The following is a 24,823-nucleotide window of genomic DNA, read 5'->3' as shown; positions in this document are numbered from 1 at the left end:
TCAGCCTCACACTGAGGCCTCTTCAGAAACCTGCTTTAGTAGATAAGTTGTGGTTAAATTAAAACAAAGATATGTCAGACAGATTGTAATAATGTTGGTAGATTTACCGACAATATGTAAAGTAAAAGGACACAAGTACAGCTAATTTATTTATTTTTTATTATTTTATTATCACACTGGCCGATTCCCACCAAGGCAGGGTGGCCCGAAAAAGAAAAACTTTCACCATCATTCACTCCATCACTGTCTTGCCAGAAGGGTGCTTTACACTACAGTTTTTAAACTGCAACATTAACACCCCTCCTTCAGAGTGCAGGCACTGTACTTCCCATCTCCAGGACTCAAGTCCGGCCTGCCGGTTTCCCTGAATCCCTTCATAAATGTTACTTTGCTCACACTCCAACAGCACGTCAAGTATTAAAAACCATTTGTCTCCATTCACTCCTATTAAACACGCTCACGCATGCCTGCTGGAAGTCCAAGCCCCTCGCACACAAAACCTCCTTTACCCCCTCCCTCCAACCCTTCCTAGGCCGACCCCTACCCCGCCTTCCTTCCACTACAGACTGATACACTCTTGAAGTCATTCTGTTTCGCTCCATTCTCTCTACATGTCCGAACCACCTCAACAACCCTTCCTCAGCCCTCTGGACAACAGTTTTGGTAATCCCGCACCTCCTCCTAACTTCCAAACTACGAATTCTCTGCATTATATTCACACCACACATTGCCCTCAGACATGACATCTCCACTGCCTCCAGCCTTCTCCTCGCTGCAACATTCATCACCCACGCTTCACACCCATATAAGAGCGTTGGTAAAACTATACTCTCATACATTCCCCTCTTTGCCTCCAAGGACAAAGTTCTTTGTCTCCACAGACTCCTAAGTGCACCACTCACTCTTTTTCCCTCATCAATTCTATGATTCACCTCATCTTTCATAGACCCATCCGCTGACACGTCCACTCCCAAATATCTGAATACGTTCACCTCCTCCATACTCTCTCCCTCCAATCTGATATTCAATCTTTCATCATCTAATCTTTTTGTTATCCTCATAACCTTACTCTTTCCTGTATTCACCTTTAATTTTCTTCTTTTGCACACCCTACCAAATTCATCCACCAATCTCTGCAGCTTCTCTTCAGAATCTCCCAAGAGCACAGTGTCATCAGCAAAGAGCAGCTGTGACAACTCCCACTTTGTGTGTGATTCTTTATCTTTTAACTCCACGCCTCTTGCCAAGACCCTCGCATTTACTTCTCTTACAACCCCATCTATAAATATATTAAACAACCACGGTGACATCACACATCCTTGTCTAAGGCCTACTTTTACTGGGAAAAAATTTCCCTCTTTCCTACATACTCTAACTTGAGCCTCACTATCCTCGTAAAAACTCTTCACTGCTTTCAGTAACCTACCTCCTACACCATACACTTGCAACATCTGCCACATTGCCCCCCTATCCACCCTGTCATACGCCTTTTCCAAATCCATAAATGCCACAAAGACCTCTTTAGCCTTATCTAAATACTGTTCACTTATATGTTTCACTGTAAACACCTGGTCCACACACCCCCTACCTTTCCTAAAGCCTCCTTGTTCATCTGCTATCCTATTCTCCGTCTTACTCTTAATTCTTTCAATTATAACTCTACCATACACTTTACCAGGTACACTCAACAGACTTATCCCCCTATAATTTTTGCACTCTCTTTTATCCCCTTTGCCTTTATACAAAGGAACTATGCATGCTCTCTGCCAATCCCTAGGTACCTTACCCTCTTCCATACATTTATTAAATAATTGCACCAACCACTCCAAAACTATATCCCCACCTGCTTTTAACATTTCTATCTTTATCCCATCAATCCCGGCTGCCTTACCTCCTTTCATTTTACCTACTGCCTCACGAACTTCCCCCACACTCACAACTGGCTCTTCCTCACTCCTACAAGATGTTATTCCTCCTTGCCCTATACACGAAATCACAGCTTCCCTATCTTCATCAACATTTAACAATTCCTCAAAATATTCCCTCCATCTTCCCAATACCTCTAACTCTCCATTTAATAACTCTCCTCTCCTATTTTTAACTGACAAATCCATTTGTTCTCTAGGCTTTCTTAACTTGTTAATCTCACTCCAAAACTTTTTCTTATTTTCAACAAAATTTGTTGATAACATCTCACCCACTCTCTCATTTGCTCTCTTTTTACATTGCTTCACCACTCTCTTAACCTCTCTCTTTTTCTCCATATACTCTTCCCTCCTTGCATCACTTCTACTTTGTAAAAACTTCTCATATGCTAACTTTTTCTCCCTTACTACTCTCTTTACATCATCATTCCACCAATCGCTCCTCTTCCCTCCTGCACCCACTTTCCTGTAACCACAAACTTCTGCTGAACACTCTAACACTACATTTTTAAACCTACCCCATACCTCTTCGACCCCATTGCCTATGCTCTCATTAGCCCATCTATCCTCCAATAGCTGTTTATATCTTACCCTAACTGCCTCCTCTTTTAGTTTATAAACCTTCACCTCTCTCTTCCCTGATGCTTCTATTCTCCTTGTATCCCATCTACCTTTTACTCTCAGTGTAGCTACAACTAGAAAGTGATCTGATATATCTGTGGCCCCTCTATAAACATGTACATCCTGAAGTCTACTCAACAGTCTTTTATCTACCAATACATAATCCAACAAACTACTGTCATTTCGCCCTACAGCTAATGTGACATTTTATTGTGGCAACATTTCACTCTCCAGGAGCTTTGTCAAGTCGATACAAGCCGTTTGTATCGGCTTGACAAAGCTCCTGGAGAGCGAAACGTTGCCACAATAAAATGTCACATTAGTTGCACTTGTGTCCTTTTACTTTACAAAGATATGTCAGCCATTTTTTTTTCTCTGTAAGAAGTCATTCTGTGTCTTCCTGACACTTTTAGTCCTTCTGTACAGTAGCTCACATTCTTATTTTTCCAGTGGTTAAATATTAATGAGAAGCGACTAAAATGTCAGGAGCAAGGGGTTAGTAACCACTTCTGTATAAATTACTAAATTTAAAAAGAATAACTTACATTTTTTTTTTAGGTGACCCTACCTCGGTGGGATGCGATCGATTTGTTGAAAAAAAAAAATGAGTGAATGGCTTTGTTATTGCTGCAACTTATTTTGTAAAGAACTGTAGAATTTAATTGATAACTGAAGGGAACTAAAATATATGGGTAGTTTCTGTATGAGTTCACCTTTGAAAAAAAGTAATTTAGTGGAATAAGGCATCAAATAATATAGATGTATAGAAAATAATCCCTAATGCATATTTTCCCCTCATTGTTTTTAATTGCAGATATTGGCTCAAAGGTCCTAAAGCCGGTCAGACAGAGGTGTTTGTAGATAGGCTTCCAGGTATGCCTGACAACATACGAAGCAATAAGAATGGTGGATACTATGTGTCACTTATTGGTGTTTACAGTGAATTCAGCAGAAAAATTAATGGAATCATTGGAAAATTGCCACTTCTTCGAAAACTTGCTGTCAGGCTGCTAACCATGACACGATTAGTGTTTGACTCCTTTACCAGGATTTATCCCAATCAATACACAGAGCGAATTGCTTATTGGGTAAGTTTTCAAGTTTTTTAGTTATTTAAAAAAAAAATACACTGTCTCCCATTGAGGTAGGGTGACCGGAAAAAGAAACGCTCACCATTATTCACACTATCACTGTTTTGTCAGAGGCACACGGATACGACAGTTCAGATGTCCCTCCAAACAGCAAGTATCCCCAGCCCTGGTTTAAGGGTGCAGGCACTGTACTTCCCATCTCCAGGACTTGAGTCCAACTAACCAGTTTCCCTGAATCCCTTTCAAAATATTACCCTGCTCACACTCCAACAGCTCGTCAGGTCCCAAAAGCCATTTGCTTCCACTCTTATTTAACACACTCACACATGCTTGCTGGAGGTTCAAGCCCCTTGCACACAAAACATCCTTGACCCCACTCCCTCCATCCTTTCCTAGGATGACCCCTACCCTGCCTTCCCTTCATTTATACACCCTTCAAGTCATCCTGTTTTGTGCCTTCCTCTCCTAAATGACCAACCATCTCAATAGCCCCTCCTCAGCCCTCTGGATAATACTTTTATTAACTCCACACCTCTTAATTCCCCAACTATGAATTTGTTGCATAATATTTACAACACACATTGCCCTCAGTCACAGCATCTCCACTGCCTCCAACCTCGTCGCCACAACATTCACAACCTAAGCTTCACACCCATATGAGTGTTGGTACCACTGTACTCTCATTTGTAATGATATTTACAGTTATTTCAGTTAGAATATATTTTGTATGGTTACCTATTTGTGATTACATATTTGTTTCTCAGCTTTAGTGTTTTTTCATGTAATTTTTTCAGCATTTATAGTGTTTGATAGCTGCTTGGATCCAGTTCCACCATTTTGCCAGTGAATTATTACATTCATGGAGAAATGCTAAACCCATCGGGGTCATACAGTACCAGAAAATGAGAGGTAATCTAGTTTAATCTAAAAACAAAGATTGCTCCAGTTCTTTGGGTCAGGAGCCCTTCTCTGGTAAATTTAAACTCCAGAATGGAAATAAATGGTATAAAATACCGACACAATGGAAATATAAACACACATGCAGTATAATGTGATCCTTTATTGGCAATGTTTAGCCCACACAGTGGGCTTTTTCAAGTCACAAACAGAATGCACTATAATTGAACAAGTATTTTCCAAACTTCACTATCCTCGTCACTTCATCAGAGACTGGAGATGACGGGCATTAAACATCTTCAACACACCCAGAGAAGACACTGCCGAGAAGAGATACATAGTCCTCCCCACCAACTCCATTGCCAAACACGTTTCCAACATCTTTTCCAATACCTCATTCCAAGTATCTACCTCCACAACCACGACCATCAAGGACATTACCAATAATAGACAGGACAAACTTCCATCCTCTGCAGGGGTATACATAGTCCCTTGTAATGACTGCAGCAAATTATACGTGGGTGAAACATCAAGGGACCTCCAAACACGTATTTCAGAACACCAATACGCAAGCAGGTCTGACAATCCAAGGAATACCTGTGTACAACACCGTAATTCACACAACCATTTAATAAACTTCAGAAACTCAAGACTTCTCCCCAGAGAAGACAACACTTAGTACCGAAGAATCCTAGAATCATCGCTTATCTCTATATCCAACAACTTCAACCAGGACAATGGCTTCTATAACGTAGCTGAACCACTTGCCAAGAAACTTCTTCATCTCTATCCCACATAGGAATGGAGGAACACTGCAGAAGGTCTACTCACATACTTATCCAGTCTCCCTTCCAAGCTACCCAAGATTTTACACTCTATAACCCCACTTGGTAAATCATCAGATGCAGCATTCTCCACCTGACCCAGCATTCTGAACCTGACTATAAATACTCGCGTACCTTCCACCCCAGATAAATCTGTTTGTGACTTGAAAAAGCCCACTGTGTGAGCGAAACGTTGTCAATAAAGGATCACATTATACTGCATGTGTTTATACATTTCCAAACTCCAGAATGTTGACTTGTGTGGGTTTGCTGTATCAAAGCTTGTGAGAGTTTTCCCTCTCCAACCCAAAGTGGACAGTTGGATCCAAGGGCAGGAAGTAGATGTGATGGCGCATCTTGTACCTTACCCACTGCCACCCACACAACCTTCAGTTGCTTACTAGGTTTGTTCATCAAACAATTTTGGACATTTTAATATCCCATGTCATCTCTAAATGTTAACCATAACACTAGAGAGTGATGCCAGAACTGCCAAGAGGCATGAATCTGATGGTATTGAAGAAAGTAGAAGTTTTCTATACAGTAGGACTGCCGTATCCACAGGTCTGGTTTCCACAGTTTGAATTATCAGCAGTTTACCCTGGTCTGAAAATAAGCCTTAGTTTTGCCTAATAATGACAAGAAAGTGTAAAAGTAGTGATGGTGACAGTTCTTTAAAGTCTAAGAGAGGTTGTGAAGTGCTTCCCATTAGTGAAAAAGTGCTAGTCTCCACTTATTGTACGTAATTTATCAATCAAACTTTATCATAGGGACGTATGTAAATGAAAAACAACTTATATACAGTGGTCCCTCAATTATCGTCCATAATCCGTTCCTGGAAGTGTGACTATTATCGAAATAGACGATTTTCAAATCAATTTTCCCCATAAGAAATAATGTAAATACAGTTAATCCGTTCCTAACACCCAGAAGTATTAAAACAAAAAAATTTTTTACATGAAATAGATATAGTACATAAACAATACAATGGCACATGATGAATGAAACATTAACAGCATAACACTTACCTTTATTGGCGATTCTTTTTAGTGTATGGAAGACTGGAGGAGGAGAGAGATTGGATTATTTACTGTTTGGAAGGGTAATCCCCTTCCATCAACACCTCGGGTACCAATTGCTTTTCTGGGGTTACTTCTTTTCTCTGTTTCTTAATGCCACTAGGACCAGCTTGAGAGTCACTGGACTCCTGTCTCGCAAAAAAACTGTCCAGAGAGCTCTGTTTCTGGTGTCTCTTTAAAACTTCCCTAAAATGGGCCAAGACTCTGTCACTGTACAAGTTGCTGATATGGCTTGCAACATCCTTCTCAGGGTGATGTTTCTCCATAAATCTTCCCATCCTATCCCACATTTCAAAGATCTCCTTAATTTCTGAAGAAGGCACCTTCTTCCATCTCTCTTCCTCCTCCTCTGCAGAAAGGTTCTGAGCTGCGATCTGTTGCTCTTCCTGCTGAAGCTCTTGCAGCTCCTCAGTGGTTAGCTCTTCGTTGTGGTCCTCCATCAACTCTTCCACATCCTCCAAACTCACATCCAACCCCCATGGAACTCCCCAGTGCCACAGTGGAGTTCACAACTGACATAGGCTCATCAGGGGCTGCCTCAAACCCTTCAAAATCCCTCTTGTGGATACAATCTGGCTACAATTTTCTCCAAGCAGAGTTCAAAGTCCTGGTAGTCACTCCCTCCCAAGCTTTACCTATAAGGCTTATGCAATGGAGAATACTGAAGTGTTCTTTCCAAAAATCTCTTAGGGTCAAGTGAGTGTCTGAGGTCACATTAAAGCACCTTTCAAACATTCAGGGGCAAGAACTTTACTGTGATGAACCCAAACTACTTCAGAATTAGGTCATCCAAGTTTGGAGGATGAGCAGGTGCATTGTCCATTACTAGGAGGCACTTGAGATCCAATTTCTCTTCCAGGAGGCAATTCTTCACACTAGGGCCAAACACTTCATTGAACCACTCGACGAAAATGTCCCTTGTGACCCATGCCTTATTATTAGATCTCCAATACACACACAATTTACTCTTCATAACATTGTTTTTCTTGAACACTCTGGGATTTTCAGAATGGTACGCTAGTAACGGCTTCACTTTGAAATCCCCACTAGCATTAGCACAGAACATGAGCGCCAGCCTGTCTTTCATAGGCTTGTGTCCTGGCAGTGCCTTTTCTTCCTGAGTAATGTAGGTCCTCTTTGGCATTTTCTTCCAAAAGAGGCCTGTTTCGTCACAATTGAACACTTGTTCAGGTTTCAGTCCTTCAGCCTCTATGTACTCCTTGAATTTCTGCACATATTTTTCAGCCGCTTTTTGGTCCGAACTGGCAGCCTCGCCATGTCTTATCACACTGTATATGCTAGTACGCTTCTTAAATCTCTCAAACCAGCCTTTGCTGGCCTTAAATTCACTCACATCATCACTAGTTGCAGGCAATTTCTTTACCAAATCGTCATGCAACTGCCTAGCCTTTTCACAAATAAGCGACGTCATAAGACTATCTCCTGCTAATTGTTTCTTGTTTATCCACACCAATAATAACTTCTCAACATCTTCAAGTACTGGTGATCTCATTTTTGTCAGCATATTTATCCCCTTTGCAACAACAGCATCCTTGATTTCCTTTTTTTGAGTATGATGGAAGATGGTTGTACGGGATTTGTTATACTGTACATACATCCTGGCCAGTTCGCTCACATGTATGCCACTTTCACATTGTTCAATGATGTTTTTCTTAAATTCAATTGTATTTCTCACCTTCTTTACCAAAGGCTTGGCACTAGGAGCTTTCTTTGGAGCCATGGTAGCTTATTTAGCACTTGCAAGCACTAAAATCAATGGAATATTATGAAATATTTCGTATAAACACGTGAGGGGACCGTCGCTCACCGGTAAACAACGGCACACTGGCCGGGAAGGCAGGCCCAGGCCGCTCAGAGCGTGAGTACGCATTCCAGATGAAGGACGATTAGTGAGTTAACGGACCATTTGCGAGCCAATGTTTCGACGAAATAACGGGACTATTTCCGAAATGGACGACTTTCAGGCCGGACGATTATCGAGGGACCACTGTATGTATATGGTTTGCTACTGTCCGCAGTTTCAGGCATCCACAGTAGGTCTAGGAACATATTTTCCATTGATAAGGGAGTCCTACTGTATTTAGAGGTGGAGCATGGGTGGTATTGGACTACTTGTGATTTTGGTGTGAATAAATCTACTATTCATACAATGAAAAACAATGAGCAGAAAAACAGTCTGTGCAATGGAAAACAGGAGTAAATAAAGGGGATGTAAATAGTGCGCTGAAAATTTCCACCCAAGACAGGACTCGCAGCAATTGTTTCAAGTTGGAAAAATTCAGATTCAGGAAGGATATAGGAAAGCACTGGTTTGGTAATAGAGTTGTGGATGAATGGAACAAACTCCTGAGTACAGTTATAGAGGCTGAAACATTGTGTAGTTTTAAAAATAGGTTAGATAAATACATGAGTGGGTGTGAGTTGGACCTGACTAGCTTGTGCTACTAGGTCTGATGCTGTGCTCCTTCCTTAAGTGGAAGTGACCTGACTTGGTGGGTCATTGGGCTAATCCAGGAGACACGACATGGACCTGCTTCGCATGGGTCAGTAGGCCTGCTGCAGTGTTCCTTCTTTCTTATGTTCTTATAAGTATTGCCAGAGGTTATTATAAAAAAATTACTTAATGTGTAGATTGAGATGAAATTAAGTTAAGAAGCTCTGCTTAGTTTTCAGATGATAAGTCACAGTCTTATCACACTATAAAACTGTAAGTAAATGAAAGCATTTACAAGTGTATGTTTAGTGCTGGATGGTTTGGAAGCTTTAAAAAGTGCAGTTTGCTTCATACCATAAAGTTTATGGAAGAGAGTACACGAGCTGAAATTACCCGGCTGATTTTAAAGAATTATTTTTCTGAGAATGATTACAGTCCTGATTACATTTTACCTACTGACAAGATAGTCATGTTGGAAGTGTATGCCATCAAGCGTGTATATTAGAAAGCAAGAACAGATTTGTAAAGTAAAAGACACAAGTGCAACTAATGTGACATTTTATTGTGGACACTAAGAGTGTCCCTCTAGTCTTAACGCCATAGTAATACTAATAGTACGTAATAATAATGACTCTTGGGCACATTAAATGTCTTATTTTTCGTTAATATAGACATTTTCATTGATCTATCTATGATATTTTCTTCAAAATATATAAGAAACACATTATATGGCATATAAACATGCTGTTTATATGCTATGGAGTGGTGGTAGTTGGGTGGAGGGAAAACATTACGTTTTCTCTGGTCCAGCATCAGAGAAAACGTATATGAATCTGTGTTGGCCCAGTCACTCCCCTTAATACATAATGCTTTTGTTTACAATTCTCGTCATGAATTATTCATTACTTCTCCCTTTGTTTATGATGGCATCTAAAGGTAGTTGTTAGAAACGATTAAACTCAGTGAACATGGTATGTCGATGGTAATAATATGGTTCTGGGCCACATTAAATATCATGTAGCTATGTAGGTAGGTGTAGGTATGTAGCCCAAGCAGATTACATACCTACATTATTATTATAATAATCAAGGGGGAAGTGCTAAACCCATAGGATTATACAGTACCTGTGGGGAGATGTGGAAGGTATTCAGGTTTAATTCAGGGAACTGGAGCACAGATCCAATTTCCTAGATCAAGAGCCCCTCACCAACATCAAGAAACCTACTTTGAGGGGTACATACCTACTTCTACCGGCTACCTACATCTGACTTTCTACAAATAAGTACTACTCGCCTCTCGCCCTACATTAAGACTACAAATATTTTAAGGTAAGTAATGAATTTACTGTGTATGTATTTTACTTTTTATTGTGTTTTTTAATGCATAGTTCTATTACTAACTTAATATAAGCTAGTGTAAACTTGTTGTCTCGCATTTATATGCATTTATAAGTGGAAAAAATGGCGTTCTGCTTTCCGGCGATGTCTGCTTTCTGGCAGTGGCCTGGAACCTAACCTGCTGTATAAATGGGGCCCTACTGTATTGTTCCAGTCATGGTATTGTGCCTTTTTGTTCTTTATCAACTTTGTAGGCTCTTATCAGCCCTCTCCTCACTCTTTGATTGAAAAAAAAAAGTAAGATAAGTTATACTGTAATATTTTTTACCTGGTACAAAAATAAAAATTTTCATAGCAGATTTGGAGGTGTCTGGAACATAACTTTATTTTCCAATATATTTTTCACTTTATGAAATGCTGTTTTACACTACACATTAATTTTCAAAGACATATCTATTGTATTCTTAAGAGGTTTACTGTAATTGCCTTCTGTACCACCTTACACTTTATGCTTGTTCTTTTACTCTGGATATACATATGTCCCCTTTACAATACAGAGATGAATGACTCATGAATCCAGTGTTTTTTTTTATTTTTTCAACAGCTATCTCCAACCAGGTAAGGTGACCCAATAAAGGAAATGCATTCACCATGAATATATACTTGTATTTTTATTTTCTGGATTAATTAAGCTGTATGGCAGGTGTTAATGCATCACATATATGCATTTAACTGGAAAAAGTGAAAGCCATCAAGGAGTTTATCACCTCAGGTACCTTTAACGGGTATCATTGTCCCCTATACGACATCAACCATTTAAGAGAATTTGTCAGCCCAATAAAGTCAAACTTTTTGACGCTAGGTGCAGCATAATATCCGCTGCCTTTTACTTAAAAGTGATAGACAGTTTCAAATATTCATTGATGCTGTGCTTATATAATAAATGTCTCAAAAACTGAAGGAACCTCTGTTTATCCCAACTGTATTTGTAGTATATCACTGTATGTTATATTTTATCAAGTGTTAAATTAGTAAACAGTAGGCATGGCTTATATTGTTCCTAATACTGTACATACTTGTATTGTAATGTGAACATTTACACAGTTATTGATTTTTTTTTTTCAGATACTCAATCTTCATCCTATATCACAAGCACAAACACACTTCTCAAACTTAACCATAGTTGTTGAACTTGATGCACAAGGGAACATCATAAATTCACTCCAAGGAAATTCGGGTAAAGTGCTGCAAATATCAGAAACAGATAGAGTGGGTAACTATCTGTTTTTTGGGTCTCCATACAATAAATATCTTGGAAGCTTGTATGTTGGGCCCTCTGTTATTGAAGTTGAGGGAAAGGGTGTAAAGATAAAGACAGGAAAAGAGCCAGCTTTACAGAGAGAAGAACAAGTCAACAAGAAAGAAATAATTAAAGAGGAGAAAGATTTAAGTAGTGATGAAAATGTTCAAGAGATAGTGCAAGAAGATAGAGGTGAAGAGTCTGCCTATAAAAAAATTGGAAAAGCTGAGAAGCAGTCAGAAGAGATTAAAGAACATATGAAGTTAAAGCAAAAAGTAGAACATGTGGCAGACATAAAAATAAATGATATAGTAGAAAAAGAGGCTGCAGCAGTGGAAAGTAAAGAAAAGCTGGAGAACACTGAGAAAGAAGAGCTTTAAAATCCTTTATATATGGGTTTAAAATGTATATTAGAAGAGTTTTGAAATCCTTTATATATGGGTTTAAAATGTATATTAGAAGAACTTTTAAATACTTTATATGTGGGTTTAAAATGTATATTGGGTATTTGACTAAGTAAATAATAATTCAGCTTGTGATATATTGAAGTTATTGACATTTTAAGCTAATTCTGCATACAACTTAAGAACACATCAGTAGCAGCATTATAATTTTTTTTATGCATAATATGCACAGTTGATGACTTTTTGATCACCCATGATGAGGACTAAATAATTCAACTTTCGTTTTTTTCCTCATTTTGGGTGTGAGAACTTACCAACACAGTGGAACCTCAATACTCGAACTTAATTCATTCCAGAAGGCTGTTCAAGTGCCAATCTGTTCAAGTACCAAACGAATTTTTCCCAAAAGAAATAATGTAGATTTGATTAACCCATTTCAGACCACCAAAAATACACTTACAGCAACTTTGTGGTGTATTTTTGTATGATATTTATGATTGTATATTGGTTTTCTTGGTCTCATTTGATAGAATGAAAGATATATTACAAAAATAGAGATGATTTTCAATAGTTTACAGACTACCTTGAAATTGAGCTCAGAAATAGCAGCAATGTTCAATTTTTGCTGATGTTCAAGAGTAAACAAGTCAAGTCACGCATCCAGTACACGTCAGCTGGTGGGTCTAATATGCTTTCAATAATATGCTTTTCAATAATGACATAGTCTGCACAACAGTAAATCTTCTGTGTTTTTTTTTTTTTTGTGTGTGCGAATAAAAATTCAAAATGGAAAGCAAGCATAATATAAGAGGGGCTCAAAGTGGGAGGAGCTATGGGAAAGGGAGGGGCCAGCAGAAGGAGCATTCAGTATCTGATGAGTCGTCTTGATAGCCAGATACTAGCGGTGGCGTGAGTACAATGTTGTGTAATTATGCTAATATTAGTAATAAAGGTTATCTATCACATTTATTCCAACTTGATATCAGAAACACGATAGATAACCTAAAAGCACAATAAAGATGCCAAAATTAATAAAAGGCATATTATATGGAGAGGCGGAATGCAGTGTTTACATCAGGGGCAAACACACACTAACCAATTTTCTTTTTGGTTGACTGTTATCACTAATCTTCTTAGGCCCCATGGTAACTTATACAAATAATATAAAAAACAAAAACAAAAAAATACAAAGAAACATGAAATAGTTTAAAGTTCAGCGGAGTTTTGTACTGAGCGACAGCTGCGGGGAGACTGACGCTTATGTTCTGGTAGGTCATGTTTGTTTCATCGAGTGCCAAGCAAACGGTTAACTATCAAGTGATTTTTTATACCGAACAAAGCGTTCAAGTACTGAATTGTTCAAGTACCGAATTGTTCAAGTACCAAGGTTTCACTGTATTAGATTTTTTTTTTTTTAACAAACTGGCCATATCCAAACAAGGCAGGGTGACCTAAAAAGAAAAATGAAAGTTCTTCTTTATAAATTTAGGAATTTATACAGGAGAGGGGGTTACTAGCCCCTTGCTCCTGGCATTTTGGTTACCACTTGCAACACACATGGTTTACAGATGAAGAATTCTTTTCCACTTCCTCATGGAGAGTATTAGAAATATTTTCTGTAAAATACTCCTAAACACTACTGATATGCATATTAGAATGCCCAAATAACATAAACTAAGCAAATATTTAAATATGAAAGCTGGAAAAATAAAGAGAAGCAGGAAAAAGGTTCAGTAATTTGTAAGAGACTGGAAAAAATTGAACAAGGAGAAAACATTAACTTGTATATATAGCAGCCAGAAGGTAGCTTATGTGCTTTCTGCAGATTTAATCATTATTGTAAATATTTGGTAAATTAAGAATGTACAGTATACTTATCAGTATTAGGACAGTTTAGGAAGTGCTGTAATGTAATCTGTTTTAAAATTCTCACTGGAGGATTAGAAGTTTTGGGTTTTGTAGCAGAACATTGGCCCAGAGCTTGATATATGGGTGGTTGTTCATAGCCAAATCTGCTTCTCAAATCAAAACTTTATACTAAAAGGTGACTGACTTTTAATGAAAAAAACAATAAACCCTCAATTTTACAGACTTCAGAAATATGGGTCAAAATCCACTGGTTTGCTTGAATCCGAAACACTGAGCAAAGTCCATTGATTACAGAATTATTTGCATTGTTGCAATTATTGCAAAACAAGTCTTGTTTCTACCACAGTTGCCATCACCAGCCACCTACTCCCTCCTGTTAGTCTGTTAAATCAGGGTTTACTAGTATAGTGTAGTAGATTTTAATCACATTCATTGTATGCACATAGCTGATCAATTTTTAGAAAATATAGTACTTGTTTTAAATAGCTTTACCATTTATTACTCCCAATCCTTTCACAAAAAGCAGAGGCTATAGTGCAGTACAGTAGTATATTTGTACAGTATTGAGCTCTATACAGTTTCATACTCTGTACAGTACTGTATTGTATTGTATTTTGTTTCATTGAATGATTTTTTTTTTTTGCTCCATGAACAAAATTTATGTATTCCTTGCTGTGACAAAAGGGCTTATCATAGGAATTAGACTTGGCTCCTTCCTTGTATCAAATCTAAATACTTGCCAATTTTTCCTCACTACATTTAGCCCCAATATTATTAGGTAGTAGGTTGGTAGACAGCAACCACTCAGGGAGGTACTACTGTCCTACTGAGTGAGTGTAAAGAGGAAGCCTGTATTTTGTTTTACATGATGGTAGGATTGCTGGTGTCTTTTTTTTCTGTCTCATAAACATGCAAGATTTCAGGTATATCTTGCTACTACTTCTTACACTTAGGTTACACTACACATGAATGTCCATGTTTATATATACACACTCATCTGAGTTTTCTTTGATTTTTATCTTAATAGTTCTTATTGCTTTTCCTTTCATATCCATAGGGAAGTGGAATGAGAATCTTAACTCCGTATGCCATGCGTGTTGTAAAAGTCAACTAAAATGCTGGGAACAATGGGCCAGTCACCCCTTTTCCCGTATAGCTTACTAAAAAGAAAAAGAAAAAAAATGTCAAAGTGGAATGTTTGTAGGTGGATGTTGTGTGAATGATAGATGATTGTTGATGTTATGAATGAAAAGAAGCTGGATGTCCTGGCTTTATGTGAAACAAAGCTGAAGGGGATAGGAGAGTTTCAGTGAAAAGAAATAAATAGGATTTGGTCAGGGGTTTCAAATAGAGTTAGAGCTAAAGGAGTAGTAGCAATAATGTTGAAGGATAAGTTATGGCAGGAAAATAAGGAATATAAATGTATAAATTCAAGGATTGTGAGGAGTAAAATAAGGGTTGGATGTGAAAAGTGGGTTATAGTAAGTGTTTATGCACCTGGAGAAAAGAAAAGTGTAGAGGAGACAAGAGAGATTTTGGGAAATGTTGAGTGAGTGTATGGGGAGTTTTGAACCAAATGAGAGAGTACTTGTGGTTGGAGATCTCAATGCTAAAGTGGGTAAAAATGTTGTGGAGGGAGAAGTAGGTAAATTTGGGGTGCCACGGGTAAATGAAAATGGGGAGCCTTTAATTGAGCTATGTATAGAAAAAGGTTTGGTAATAAGTAATACATATTTTATGAAAAGAGGATAAATAAGTATACAAGGTATGATGTAGCACATAATGAAAGTAGTTTGTTAGATTATGTATTGGTGGATAAAAGGTTGATGGGCAGGCTTCAGAATGTACATGTTCATAGAGGGGTAACAGATATATCGGATCATTTAGTTGTAGCTACAGTTAGAATAAGTGGTAGATGGGACAAAAGGAAAATGGCAGTGAAAATATATAAACTAAGGGAGGAGCAGGTTAGAGTGAGATATAAGCAACTATTGGCAGAAAGATGGGCTAATGCAAGTGTGAATAGTAGGGGGGGGGGGTTTAAGAGGGTTGGAATAGTTTTAAAAATGCAGTATTAGAATGTGGGGCAGAAGTTTGTGGCTATAGGAGGAAAGAGGAGTGACTGGTGGAATGATGAAGTAAAGGGTGTGATAAAAAAGAAAAAGGTAGCTTATGAGAGATTTTTACAAAACAGAAGTAATATAAGAAGAGTAGAGTATATGGAGAGTAAAAGGAAGGTGAAAAAAGTGGTGAGAGAGTGCAAAAGGAGAGCAGATGATACAGTGGGAGAGGCACTGTCAGAAAATAAGAAAAAAATTTTGGAGTGAGATAAACAAGTTAAGAAAGCCTAGGGAATGAATGGATTTGTCAGTTAAAAAGAGTAGGGGAGTTAGTAGATGGGGAGGTGGAAGTATTGGGTAGATGGCAGGAATATTTTTAAACTTTTAAATGTCGATGAAGAAAGGGAGGCAATAATTTCATGCACTGGCCAGGGAGGTATCACATCTTTTAGGAGTGAAGAAGAGCAGGATGTGAGTGTGGAGGTAAAGCAGCTGGAACTGACGGGATCATGACAGAAATGTTAAAAGCATGGGGGGATATAGTGTTGGAGTGGTTGGTCTTTCTTTCAACACACCGGCCGTATCCCACCGAGGCGGGGTGGCCGAAAAGGAAAAATGAAAGCTTCTCCTTTTACATTTAGTAATATATACAGAAGGGGTTACTAGCCCCTTGCCCCTGGCATTTTAGTTGCCTCTTACAACACGCATGGCTTACGGAGGAAGAATTCTGTTCCAATTTCCCATGGAGGTAAGAGGAAATAAACAAGAACAAGAACTAGTAGGAAAATAGAAGAAAACCCAGAGGGGTGAGTATATATATGCTTGTACATGTATGTGTAGTGTGACCTAAGTGTAAGTAGAAGTAGCAAGACGCACCTGAAACCTTGCATGTTTGAGACAAAAAAGACACCAACATGACAGAAAAATGGACACCAGCAATCATACCAAACAATTACAGGCTTTCGTTTTACACCCACTTGGCAGGACGGTAGTACTTCCCTGGGCGGTTGCTATTTTTGTTTAATAAATGATATTGCCAGTTTGGAGGGATATAGTGTGTATTTCTATATGTATATACTTCTAAACTGTTGTATTCTGGGCACCTCTGCAAAAACAGTGTTTATGTGCAAGTGAGGTGAAAGTGTTGAATGATGATGAAAGTATTTTCTTTTTGGGGATTTTCTTTCTTTTTGGGTCACCCTGCCTCGGTGGGAGATGGCCGACTTGTTGAAAAAAAAAAATGTATGCAAGAGGGGAAGGTACCTAGGGATTGGCAGAGAGCATGTCTAGTTCCTTTATATAAAGGGAAAGGGGACAAAAGAGATTGTAAAAATTATATGGGAATAAGTTTGTAAAAATTATATGGGAATAAGTTTACTGAGTATACCAGATAAAGTGTATGGTAGGGTTATTATTGAAAGAATTAGAGGTAAGACAGAGAGTAGGATTGCAGATGATCAAGGAGGCTTTAGAGTGGGTAGGGGATGTGTAGATCAAGTGCTTACATTAAAGCATATATGTGAACAGTATTTAAAGGTAGGAAAGTTTTCATTGCATTTATGGATTTAGAAAAGGTATATGACAGTCGATAGGGGAGCAATGTGGCAGATGTTACAAGTGTATGGAATAGGTAGTAAGTTACTAAATGCTGTGAAGAGTTTTTACGAGGATAGCGAGGCTCAGGTTGGAGTGTGTAAGAGAGAGGGAGATTACTTCCTGGTAAAAGTAGGTCTTAGACAGGGATGTGTAATGTCACCATAGTCATTTAATATATTTATAGATGGGGTTGTGAAAGAATTAAATGGTGTTGGGGAGAGGGGTGGGATTAAATTATTGGGAATCAAGTACAGAATGGCAGTCGACACAGTTACTCTTTTGCTGATGATACTGTGCTTATGAGATTCTAAAAAAGAGGTGCAAAGGTTAGTGGACGAGTTTGGGAGGGTGTGTAAAGGTAGAAAGTTGAAAGTGAACATAGATAAGAGTAAGGTGATGAGGGTATCAAACAATTTAGATAAAGAAAAAAGTTGGATATCACATTGGAGAGAGGGAGTATGGAAGAAGTGAATGTTTTCAGATATTTGGGAGTTGACATGTCAGCGGATAGGTTTATGAAGGATGAGGTTAATCATAGAATTGATGAAGGAAAAAAGGGGAGTGGTGCGTTGAGGTATTTGTGGAGACAAAAAAAAAAAAAACGCTATCCATGGAGGCAAAGAAGGGAATGTATAAAAGTAGTGGTACCAACACTCATATATGGGTGTGAAGCTTGGGTTGTAAATGCTGCAGCGAGGAGGCGGCTGGAGGCAGTGGAGATGTCCTGTCCAAGGGCAATGTGTGGTATAAATATTATGCAGAGAATTCAGAATGTGGAAATTAGGAGGTGTGGGGTTAAAAGTATTAGTCAGAGGGCTGAAGAGGGGTTGTTGAGGTGGTTTGGTCATTTAGAGAGAATGGATCAAAGTACAATGACTTGGAGAGTATAAATCTGTAGGGGAAGGAAGGCCAGGTAGGGGTCGTCCTCGAAAAGGTTGGAGGGAGGGGGGGGGGTAAAGTAGGTTTTGTGGGCGAGGGGCTTGGACTTCCAGCAAACGTGCATGAGCGTGTTAGATAGGAATGAATGGAGACAAATGGTATTTGGGACCTGACAAGCTGTTGGAGTGTGAGCAGGGTAATATTTAGTGAAGGGATTCAGGGAAACCAGTTATTTTTATATAGCCGGACTTGAGTACTGGAAATGGAAAGTACAATGCCTGCACTTTAAAGGAGAGGTTTGGGATATTGGCAGTATGGAGGGATATGTTATATATCTTTATATATCCTAACTGTTGTATCTGGGTGCCTCTGCAAAGACAGTGATTATGTATGAGTGAGGTGAAAGTGTTGAATGATGAAAGTATTCTCTTTTTGGGTCACCCTGCCTCGGTAGGAGACGGCCAACTTGTTGAAAAAAAAAATTATAATAAAAATGAAGCGCTAAACCCACTAGGGTCATACAGCGCTGTGAGCCTCAATATGGGGTAAGTTTTTTCCTTTGTTAAATCCAGCTTCTAGATAGAAAAGGGACCACTGTTAACCCTCGTATGACATGCATTTTATTGGTAGGGCTACAGTGGTCATGTCATTTTGCCAAATGGAAATTAAATCAGTCTAAGGCATGACAGGTGACCATCTGGCAGGCCCCCTGATGTGACATATCAGACATTTCCTATGGATCCAGGAGTGGCAAATCTGGTGTTGTGCACCAGGCAGGGTAAGTGGTGGTTTTCAGGGTACAGTGTACTACCTATGAGGGGGTGTCAAGGCATACATTGCTAGCAAACAAAAATTAAACAGTGGAAGATGAGGGGAAATTCCTAAGTGCTTTGTCTTGTCTTTCAATGTACTCTTTTTGTTCAGTTTATCATTTTTAGTTTTATTCCCAAACACTATACAGGTCTTTTGGCATAGTGCTTCTTTTTGATTATAATAATAACAGTGCTGTTGCGGATGACAGGATCAGAATTTGAGATGACAAAATCTGTCATCTGCAAGTAGAAGCAAAACTTTGGAGACCAAATATTTTGCATTTTAATTTATTAAGAACAAAAATACAAAATAGGTAAAAATAACAAAAAACTAATGCCATATATACTCTCCTCTCCTGGTAATTAACATTAGGAAAAAATTAAATTTAGTATAGTATCTAAAATATTAAACTCAACTGACAGTCTACCGACAGATTTGCACAACCCACACTTAGGAAACTGAAGTTTACGATAACATTTTTGGTCTGACATGAACTATTAAGTCACACTGACTTGTTAATGGTTGGGCTTAAACATCATAAATTTCAGTCTCCTAAGTGCAGGTTTATTTGTGTATTGTTCCAGCTGTGGTACTGTGAGTTTTTTTTATTATTACTGATTGATTTTGCTCAAATTAAGTTTACACAAGCATCATAAATCATTACAACAAACATTTTCTGGAAATTAATAATTAAATTTCTAGAATCTCCCAAATCTTCCCTCTCGTTGGTCTTTGTCTTGAGAATGTGAGCGGTATCTTTCCAGTGAAGTAGAATTAGCTCTGTAGTCTCGTCTACGTTCCTTGGATCTTGAGCGGGACCTTGTTGACCTTCGATTCCTAGCTGGAGAGCTTCTACGACGGGTTCGGGCTGGTGATCTGCATAAAGTGTTATATAATATATTCATTTCTTGCAACATTAAACAAATATCTGAAATAATTACAGTATTATACATTAACCACAGAGCTGTATGACACTTGTGGATTTAGTGCTTAGCTTTGATTATGATAATATGCTGGGAGAAAAGGGCTAGTAACCCCTTCTTTTTGGGCCACTCTGCCTCGGTGGGATACGGCCAGTTTGTTGAAAGATGATACATTCACCAGCAGCATTATACAATACCCTTACAATATCAAAAATGTTCAATATTGTACTTACGTATAAAATGCTGTATGACCCTTTTGGGTTTAGTACTTAATTTCATTATATAGTTATGTACAGTATACAAAAAAATATAATTTATATTCTATGTTGTTTTTTCAACGCAATGGCCACCTCCTACTGAGGCAGGTTGACTAGAAAAACGAGAAACCATTTCACCATCATTCACTTTATCATTGTCTTCCCAGAGGCATGCAGATTCTACAGATCAGATGCCCCTCCAAACTGCAAATATCCCCATTCCTCCTTCAGAGTGTAGGCACTATACTTCCCACCTCCAGGACTTGAGTCTGGCTAATTGGTTTCCCTAAATCCTTTCACAACTGTTGTCTTGCTGACACTCCGACAGCTCATCAAGTCCCAAAAGCCATTTTTTGCCTATACTCCTATCTAACACACTCACATGTGTGCTGGATGTCTAAGCCCCTCACACAAAACCACCTTTACCTCCTCCCTCTAACCTTCCCTAGGGGTAACCCCTACCCTCCGCCTTCCCTCCACTATAGATTTATACATCCTGTAATCCTATTTTGCTCCTTCCCCTCTAAATGTCCAAACCACCTCAACAACCCCTCCTCAACCTTCTTGGGTAATACTTTTAGTAACATCATACTGTCTTCAAATAAATTATAGAATTTACCGTGATGTTTAAGCCAACATATACAGTGGAACCTCGGTATATGACAGCTCCCTACTCGAACAAAGCTCAGCACTTGACCAAACAAATACGACCTGCCAGAACTTTGCTGTAAACTATTTTGTGTTTCTTCGCATTTTTGTATTGTATAAATAAGTTACCATGATGCCTACAACGATTAGCGATAACAGCCAACAAAACAGAAAATTGGTTGGGAAGAACTTGTTCGATACTCAAAGGGGAGAGGCACTTGAACAGCCTTCTGGAATGAATTAAGGTCATATACCGAGGTTCCACTGTATATTAATTTTCTGGTAAATATCACTAAAAAAAAATAAATGCCCTATGTGCTGTACCTTTTCCTTTTACGACCATAAAGCTCCCTCCGAAGTTCCCTGGATATAGGCTTAAGATGCATAAAATTGCAGAATCCACTGCGGGTACACTCTCTGAAAAAGATGCATAATGAAATGGAAGGCTTTCAAAGGACAAAAGGTTTACCTACACACACACACTATTAAAAATAAACTAAAATACACTTGAAAACTACAGTACAGTATTAAATATTCCACCATATGCAACTCCTTTAAGGGAACTTCATTGATCCAAAGAACCAGAACTATACTTCCTTTCCTTGGATCGAATCTGACTGCTTCTCATTTCCCTTACATTATATAACCTCTAAGGGTTTAGAAATACTACAATGAATGTAATAGTAATATCCAGGGTGGGAGGATTATAATCATGACCCTACAGGTTTGGCACATTCCCCTAAATAAAACAATAAAAGGTCCAAACCACCTCAACAACCCCTCCTTGTCCCCTGATGACTCCACACCATCTTCTAATTTATATGCATTGCTCTCAAACATGACACTTCCACTGCCTCTACCCTCCTCGCTTATTACTAAACTTAATATTTTTATTTTTTTTTTTTATTAATACATAGTCAATTTCCACCAAGGCAGGGTGGCTCGAAAAATAAAAGCTCATCATTCGCTCCATCACTGTTTTGCCAGAGGCATGCTTACACTTCAGTTATAAAATTGCAACATTAACACCCCTCCTTCAGAGTGCAGACACTGTATTTCCCATCTCCAGGACTCAAGTCCAGCCTGCCGGTTTTCCTGAATCCCTTCATAAATGTTACTTTGCTCACACTCCAACAGCATGTCAAGTATTAAAAACCATTTGTCTCCATTCACTCCTATTAAATATGCTCATTCATGCTTGCGCGTCAAAGCCCCTCGCACACAAAACCTCCTTTACCCCCTTCCTCTAACCTTTCCTAGCCCGACCCCTACTCCGCCTTCCCTCCACTACAGATTTATACTCTCGAAGTCATTCTATTTTGTTCCACCCTCTCTACATGTCTGAACCACCTCAACCCCTCCTCAGCCCTCTGGATGATAGTTTTGGTAATCCCGCACCTTCTCCTAATTTACAAACTATGAATTCTCTGCATTATATTCACACCACACATTGCCTTCAGACATGACATCTCCACTGCCTCCAGCCTTCTCCTTGTTGCAATATTCACCACCCATGCTTCACACCCATATAAGTGTGTTGGTATAATTATATTCTCATACATTCCCCTCTTTGCTTCCATGGACAAAGTTCTTTGTCTCCACAGACTCCTAAATGCAACACTCACCCTTTTAACCTCATCAATTCTATGATTCACCTCTTCCTTCACAGACCCATCTGCTGACATGTCCACTCATAATTTTTTTTTTTTAACAAGTCGGCCGTCTCCCACCGAGGCAGGGTGACCCAAAAAGAAAGAAAATCCCCAAAAAGAAAATACTTTCATCATTCAATACTTTCACCTCACTCACACATAATCACTGTTTTTGCAGAGGTGCTCAGAACACAACAGTTTAGAAGCATATAAGTATAAAGATACACGACATATCCCTCCAAACTGCTAATATCCCGAACCCCTCCTTTAGAGTGCAGGCATTGTACTGTACTTCCCATTTCCAGGACTCAAGTCCGGCTATGTGAAAATAACCGGTTTCCCTGAATCCCTTCACTAAATATTACCCTGCACACACTCCAACAGATCGTCAGGTCCCAAATACCATTCGTCTCCATTCACTCCTATCGAACACGCTCATGCACGCATGCTGGAAGTCCAAGCCCCTCGCCCACAAAACCTCCCTTACCCCTTCCTTCAAACCTTTTCGAGGACGACCCCTACCCTGCCTTCCTTCCCCTACAGATTTAAATGCTGTCCATGTCATTCTACTTTGATCCATTCTCTCTAAATGACCAAACCACCTCAACAACCCCTCTTCAGCCCTTTGACTAACACTTTTATTAACTCCACACCTTCTCCTAATTTCCACACCAAATTTTCTGCATAATATTTACACCATACATTGCCCTTAGACAGGACATCTCCACTGCCTCCAACCGCCTCCTCACTGCTGCATTCACAGCCCAAGCTTCACGCCCATATAAGAGTGTTGGTACTACTATACTTTCATACATTCCCTTCTTTGCCTCCATAGACAGCGTTTTTTGTCTCCACATATACTTCAATGCACCACTCACCTTTTTTCCCTCATAAATATATTCACCTCCTCCATAGTCTCTCCCTCCAATCTGATATCCAATCTTTTGTCACCTAATCTTTTTATCCTCATTACCTTACTCTTTCCTATATTCACTTTTAATTTTCTTCTTTTACATACCCTACCAAACTCATCCACCAATGTCTGCAACTTCTCTTCAGAATCTCCCAAAAGCACAGTGTCATCAGCAAAGAGCAATTGTGATAACTCCCACTTTATGTTAGATTCCTTGTCTTTTAACCCCACACCTCTTGCCAAGACCCACACATTCACTTCTCTTGCAACCCTATCTATAAATACATTGAACAACCATGGTGACATCATGCATCCTTGTCTAAGGCCTACTTTTACTGAGAATTAATCTATCTCTCTCCAACATACTCTAACCATAGCCTCACTATCCTCATAATAACTCTTCACTGCTTTCAGTAACCTACCTCCTATTCCATATACCTGCAACATCTGCCACATTTCCCCTCCTATCCACCCTGTCATACGCCTTTTCCAAATCCATGAATGCCACAAAAACCTCTTTACCCTTATCTATATGCTATTCACCTATTTGTTTTACTGTAAAAAAAAATGGTCTACACACCCCCTCCTACCTTTCCTAAAGCCTCCTTGTTCATCTGCTATCCTACTGTCCATCTTACTCTTAATTCTTTCAATAATAACTCTACCACACACTTTACCAGGTATACTCAACAGACTTATTCCCCTATAATTTTTGCACTCTCTTTTGTCCCCTTTGCCTTTATACAAAGGAACTATGCATGCTCTCTGCCAATCCCTAAGTACCTTACCCTCTTCCATATACAGTGGACCCTCGCCTTACGATATTAATCCGTTCCTGAGAGCTCATCGCAAGCCAAAATTATCGTTAGCCGAATTAATTTTCCCCATAAGAAATAATGGAAATCAAATTAATCCGTTCCAGACACCTCAAAGTATGAAAAAAAAACAATTTTTACCACATGAAATATTAATTTTAATACACACAAACTGAAGAAGACATGCACAATTACTACTCTACTAAGAATAGAATACATGACACTTACCTTTATTGAAGATCTGGTGATGATTGATGGGAGGGGAGTGTGTGGAAGTTATTGTTTAGAAGGGGAATCCCCTTCCATTAGGACTTGAGGTAGCAAGTCCTTTTCCAGGGTTACTTCCCTTCTTCTTGACTTGAGGTAGCAAGCCCTTTTCCAGGGTTACTTCCCTTCTTCTTTTAATGCCACTAGGACCAGCTTGAGAGTCACTGGACCTCTGTCGCACAACAAATCTGTCCATAG

General features: G+C 38.9%; 2 protein-coding genes across 8 annotated transcripts in view; one reads left to right on the top strand and one right to left on the bottom strand.

Moving 5' to 3' along the window:
- LOC128686780 (adipocyte plasma membrane-associated protein Hemomucin) overlaps nucleotides 1-14,287 on the top strand; it is a 62,260-nt gene extending 47,973 nt beyond the window's left edge. The window contains exons 7-8 of one of the 2 annotated variants that reach the window (XM_053773836.2): nucleotides 3,361-3,634; nucleotides 11,355-14,287. In XM_053773836.2, coding sequence (XP_053629811.1) covers nucleotides 3,361-3,634; nucleotides 11,355-11,909 — 829 coding nt within the window. In that variant the 3' untranslated portion in view covers nucleotides 11,910-14,287. Of the gene's footprint in view, nucleotides 1-3,360; nucleotides 3,635-10,833; nucleotides 11,034-11,354 lie in introns of those variants that run through there. The other variant, XM_070082234.1, reaches the window with a different exon arrangement.
- A 5,098-nt stretch (nucleotides 14,288-19,385) lies between these two features.
- The window catches only part of U2af38 (U2 small nuclear riboprotein auxiliary factor 38), a 57,473-nt gene continuing 52,035 nt past the window's right edge, over nucleotides 19,386-24,823 (bottom strand). For 5 of the 6 annotated variants that reach the window (XM_053773830.2, XM_070082235.1, XM_053773831.2 and 2 more), the window contains 2 exons: nucleotides 21,303-21,395; nucleotides 19,386-20,026 (listed from right to left, as the gene is read on the bottom strand). In XM_053773830.2, coding sequence (XP_053629805.1) covers nucleotides 19,849-20,026; nucleotides 21,303-21,395 — 271 coding nt within the window. In that variant the 3' untranslated portion in view covers nucleotides 19,386-19,848. The remainder of the gene's footprint in view (nucleotides 20,027-21,302; nucleotides 21,396-24,823) is intronic. The other variant, XM_053773833.2, reaches the window with a different exon arrangement.

The sequence above is a fragment of the Cherax quadricarinatus genome, chromosome 7 (genome assembly GCF_038502225.1).
Source record: "Cherax quadricarinatus isolate ZL_2023a chromosome 7, ASM3850222v1, whole genome shotgun sequence".
NCBI classification, from domain to species: domain Eukaryota; kingdom Metazoa; phylum Arthropoda; class Malacostraca; order Decapoda; family Parastacidae; genus Cherax; species Cherax quadricarinatus.
The sequence above is the reverse complement of the archived record's forward strand: the minus strand, read 5'-3'. Positions and strand labels throughout refer to the sequence as shown.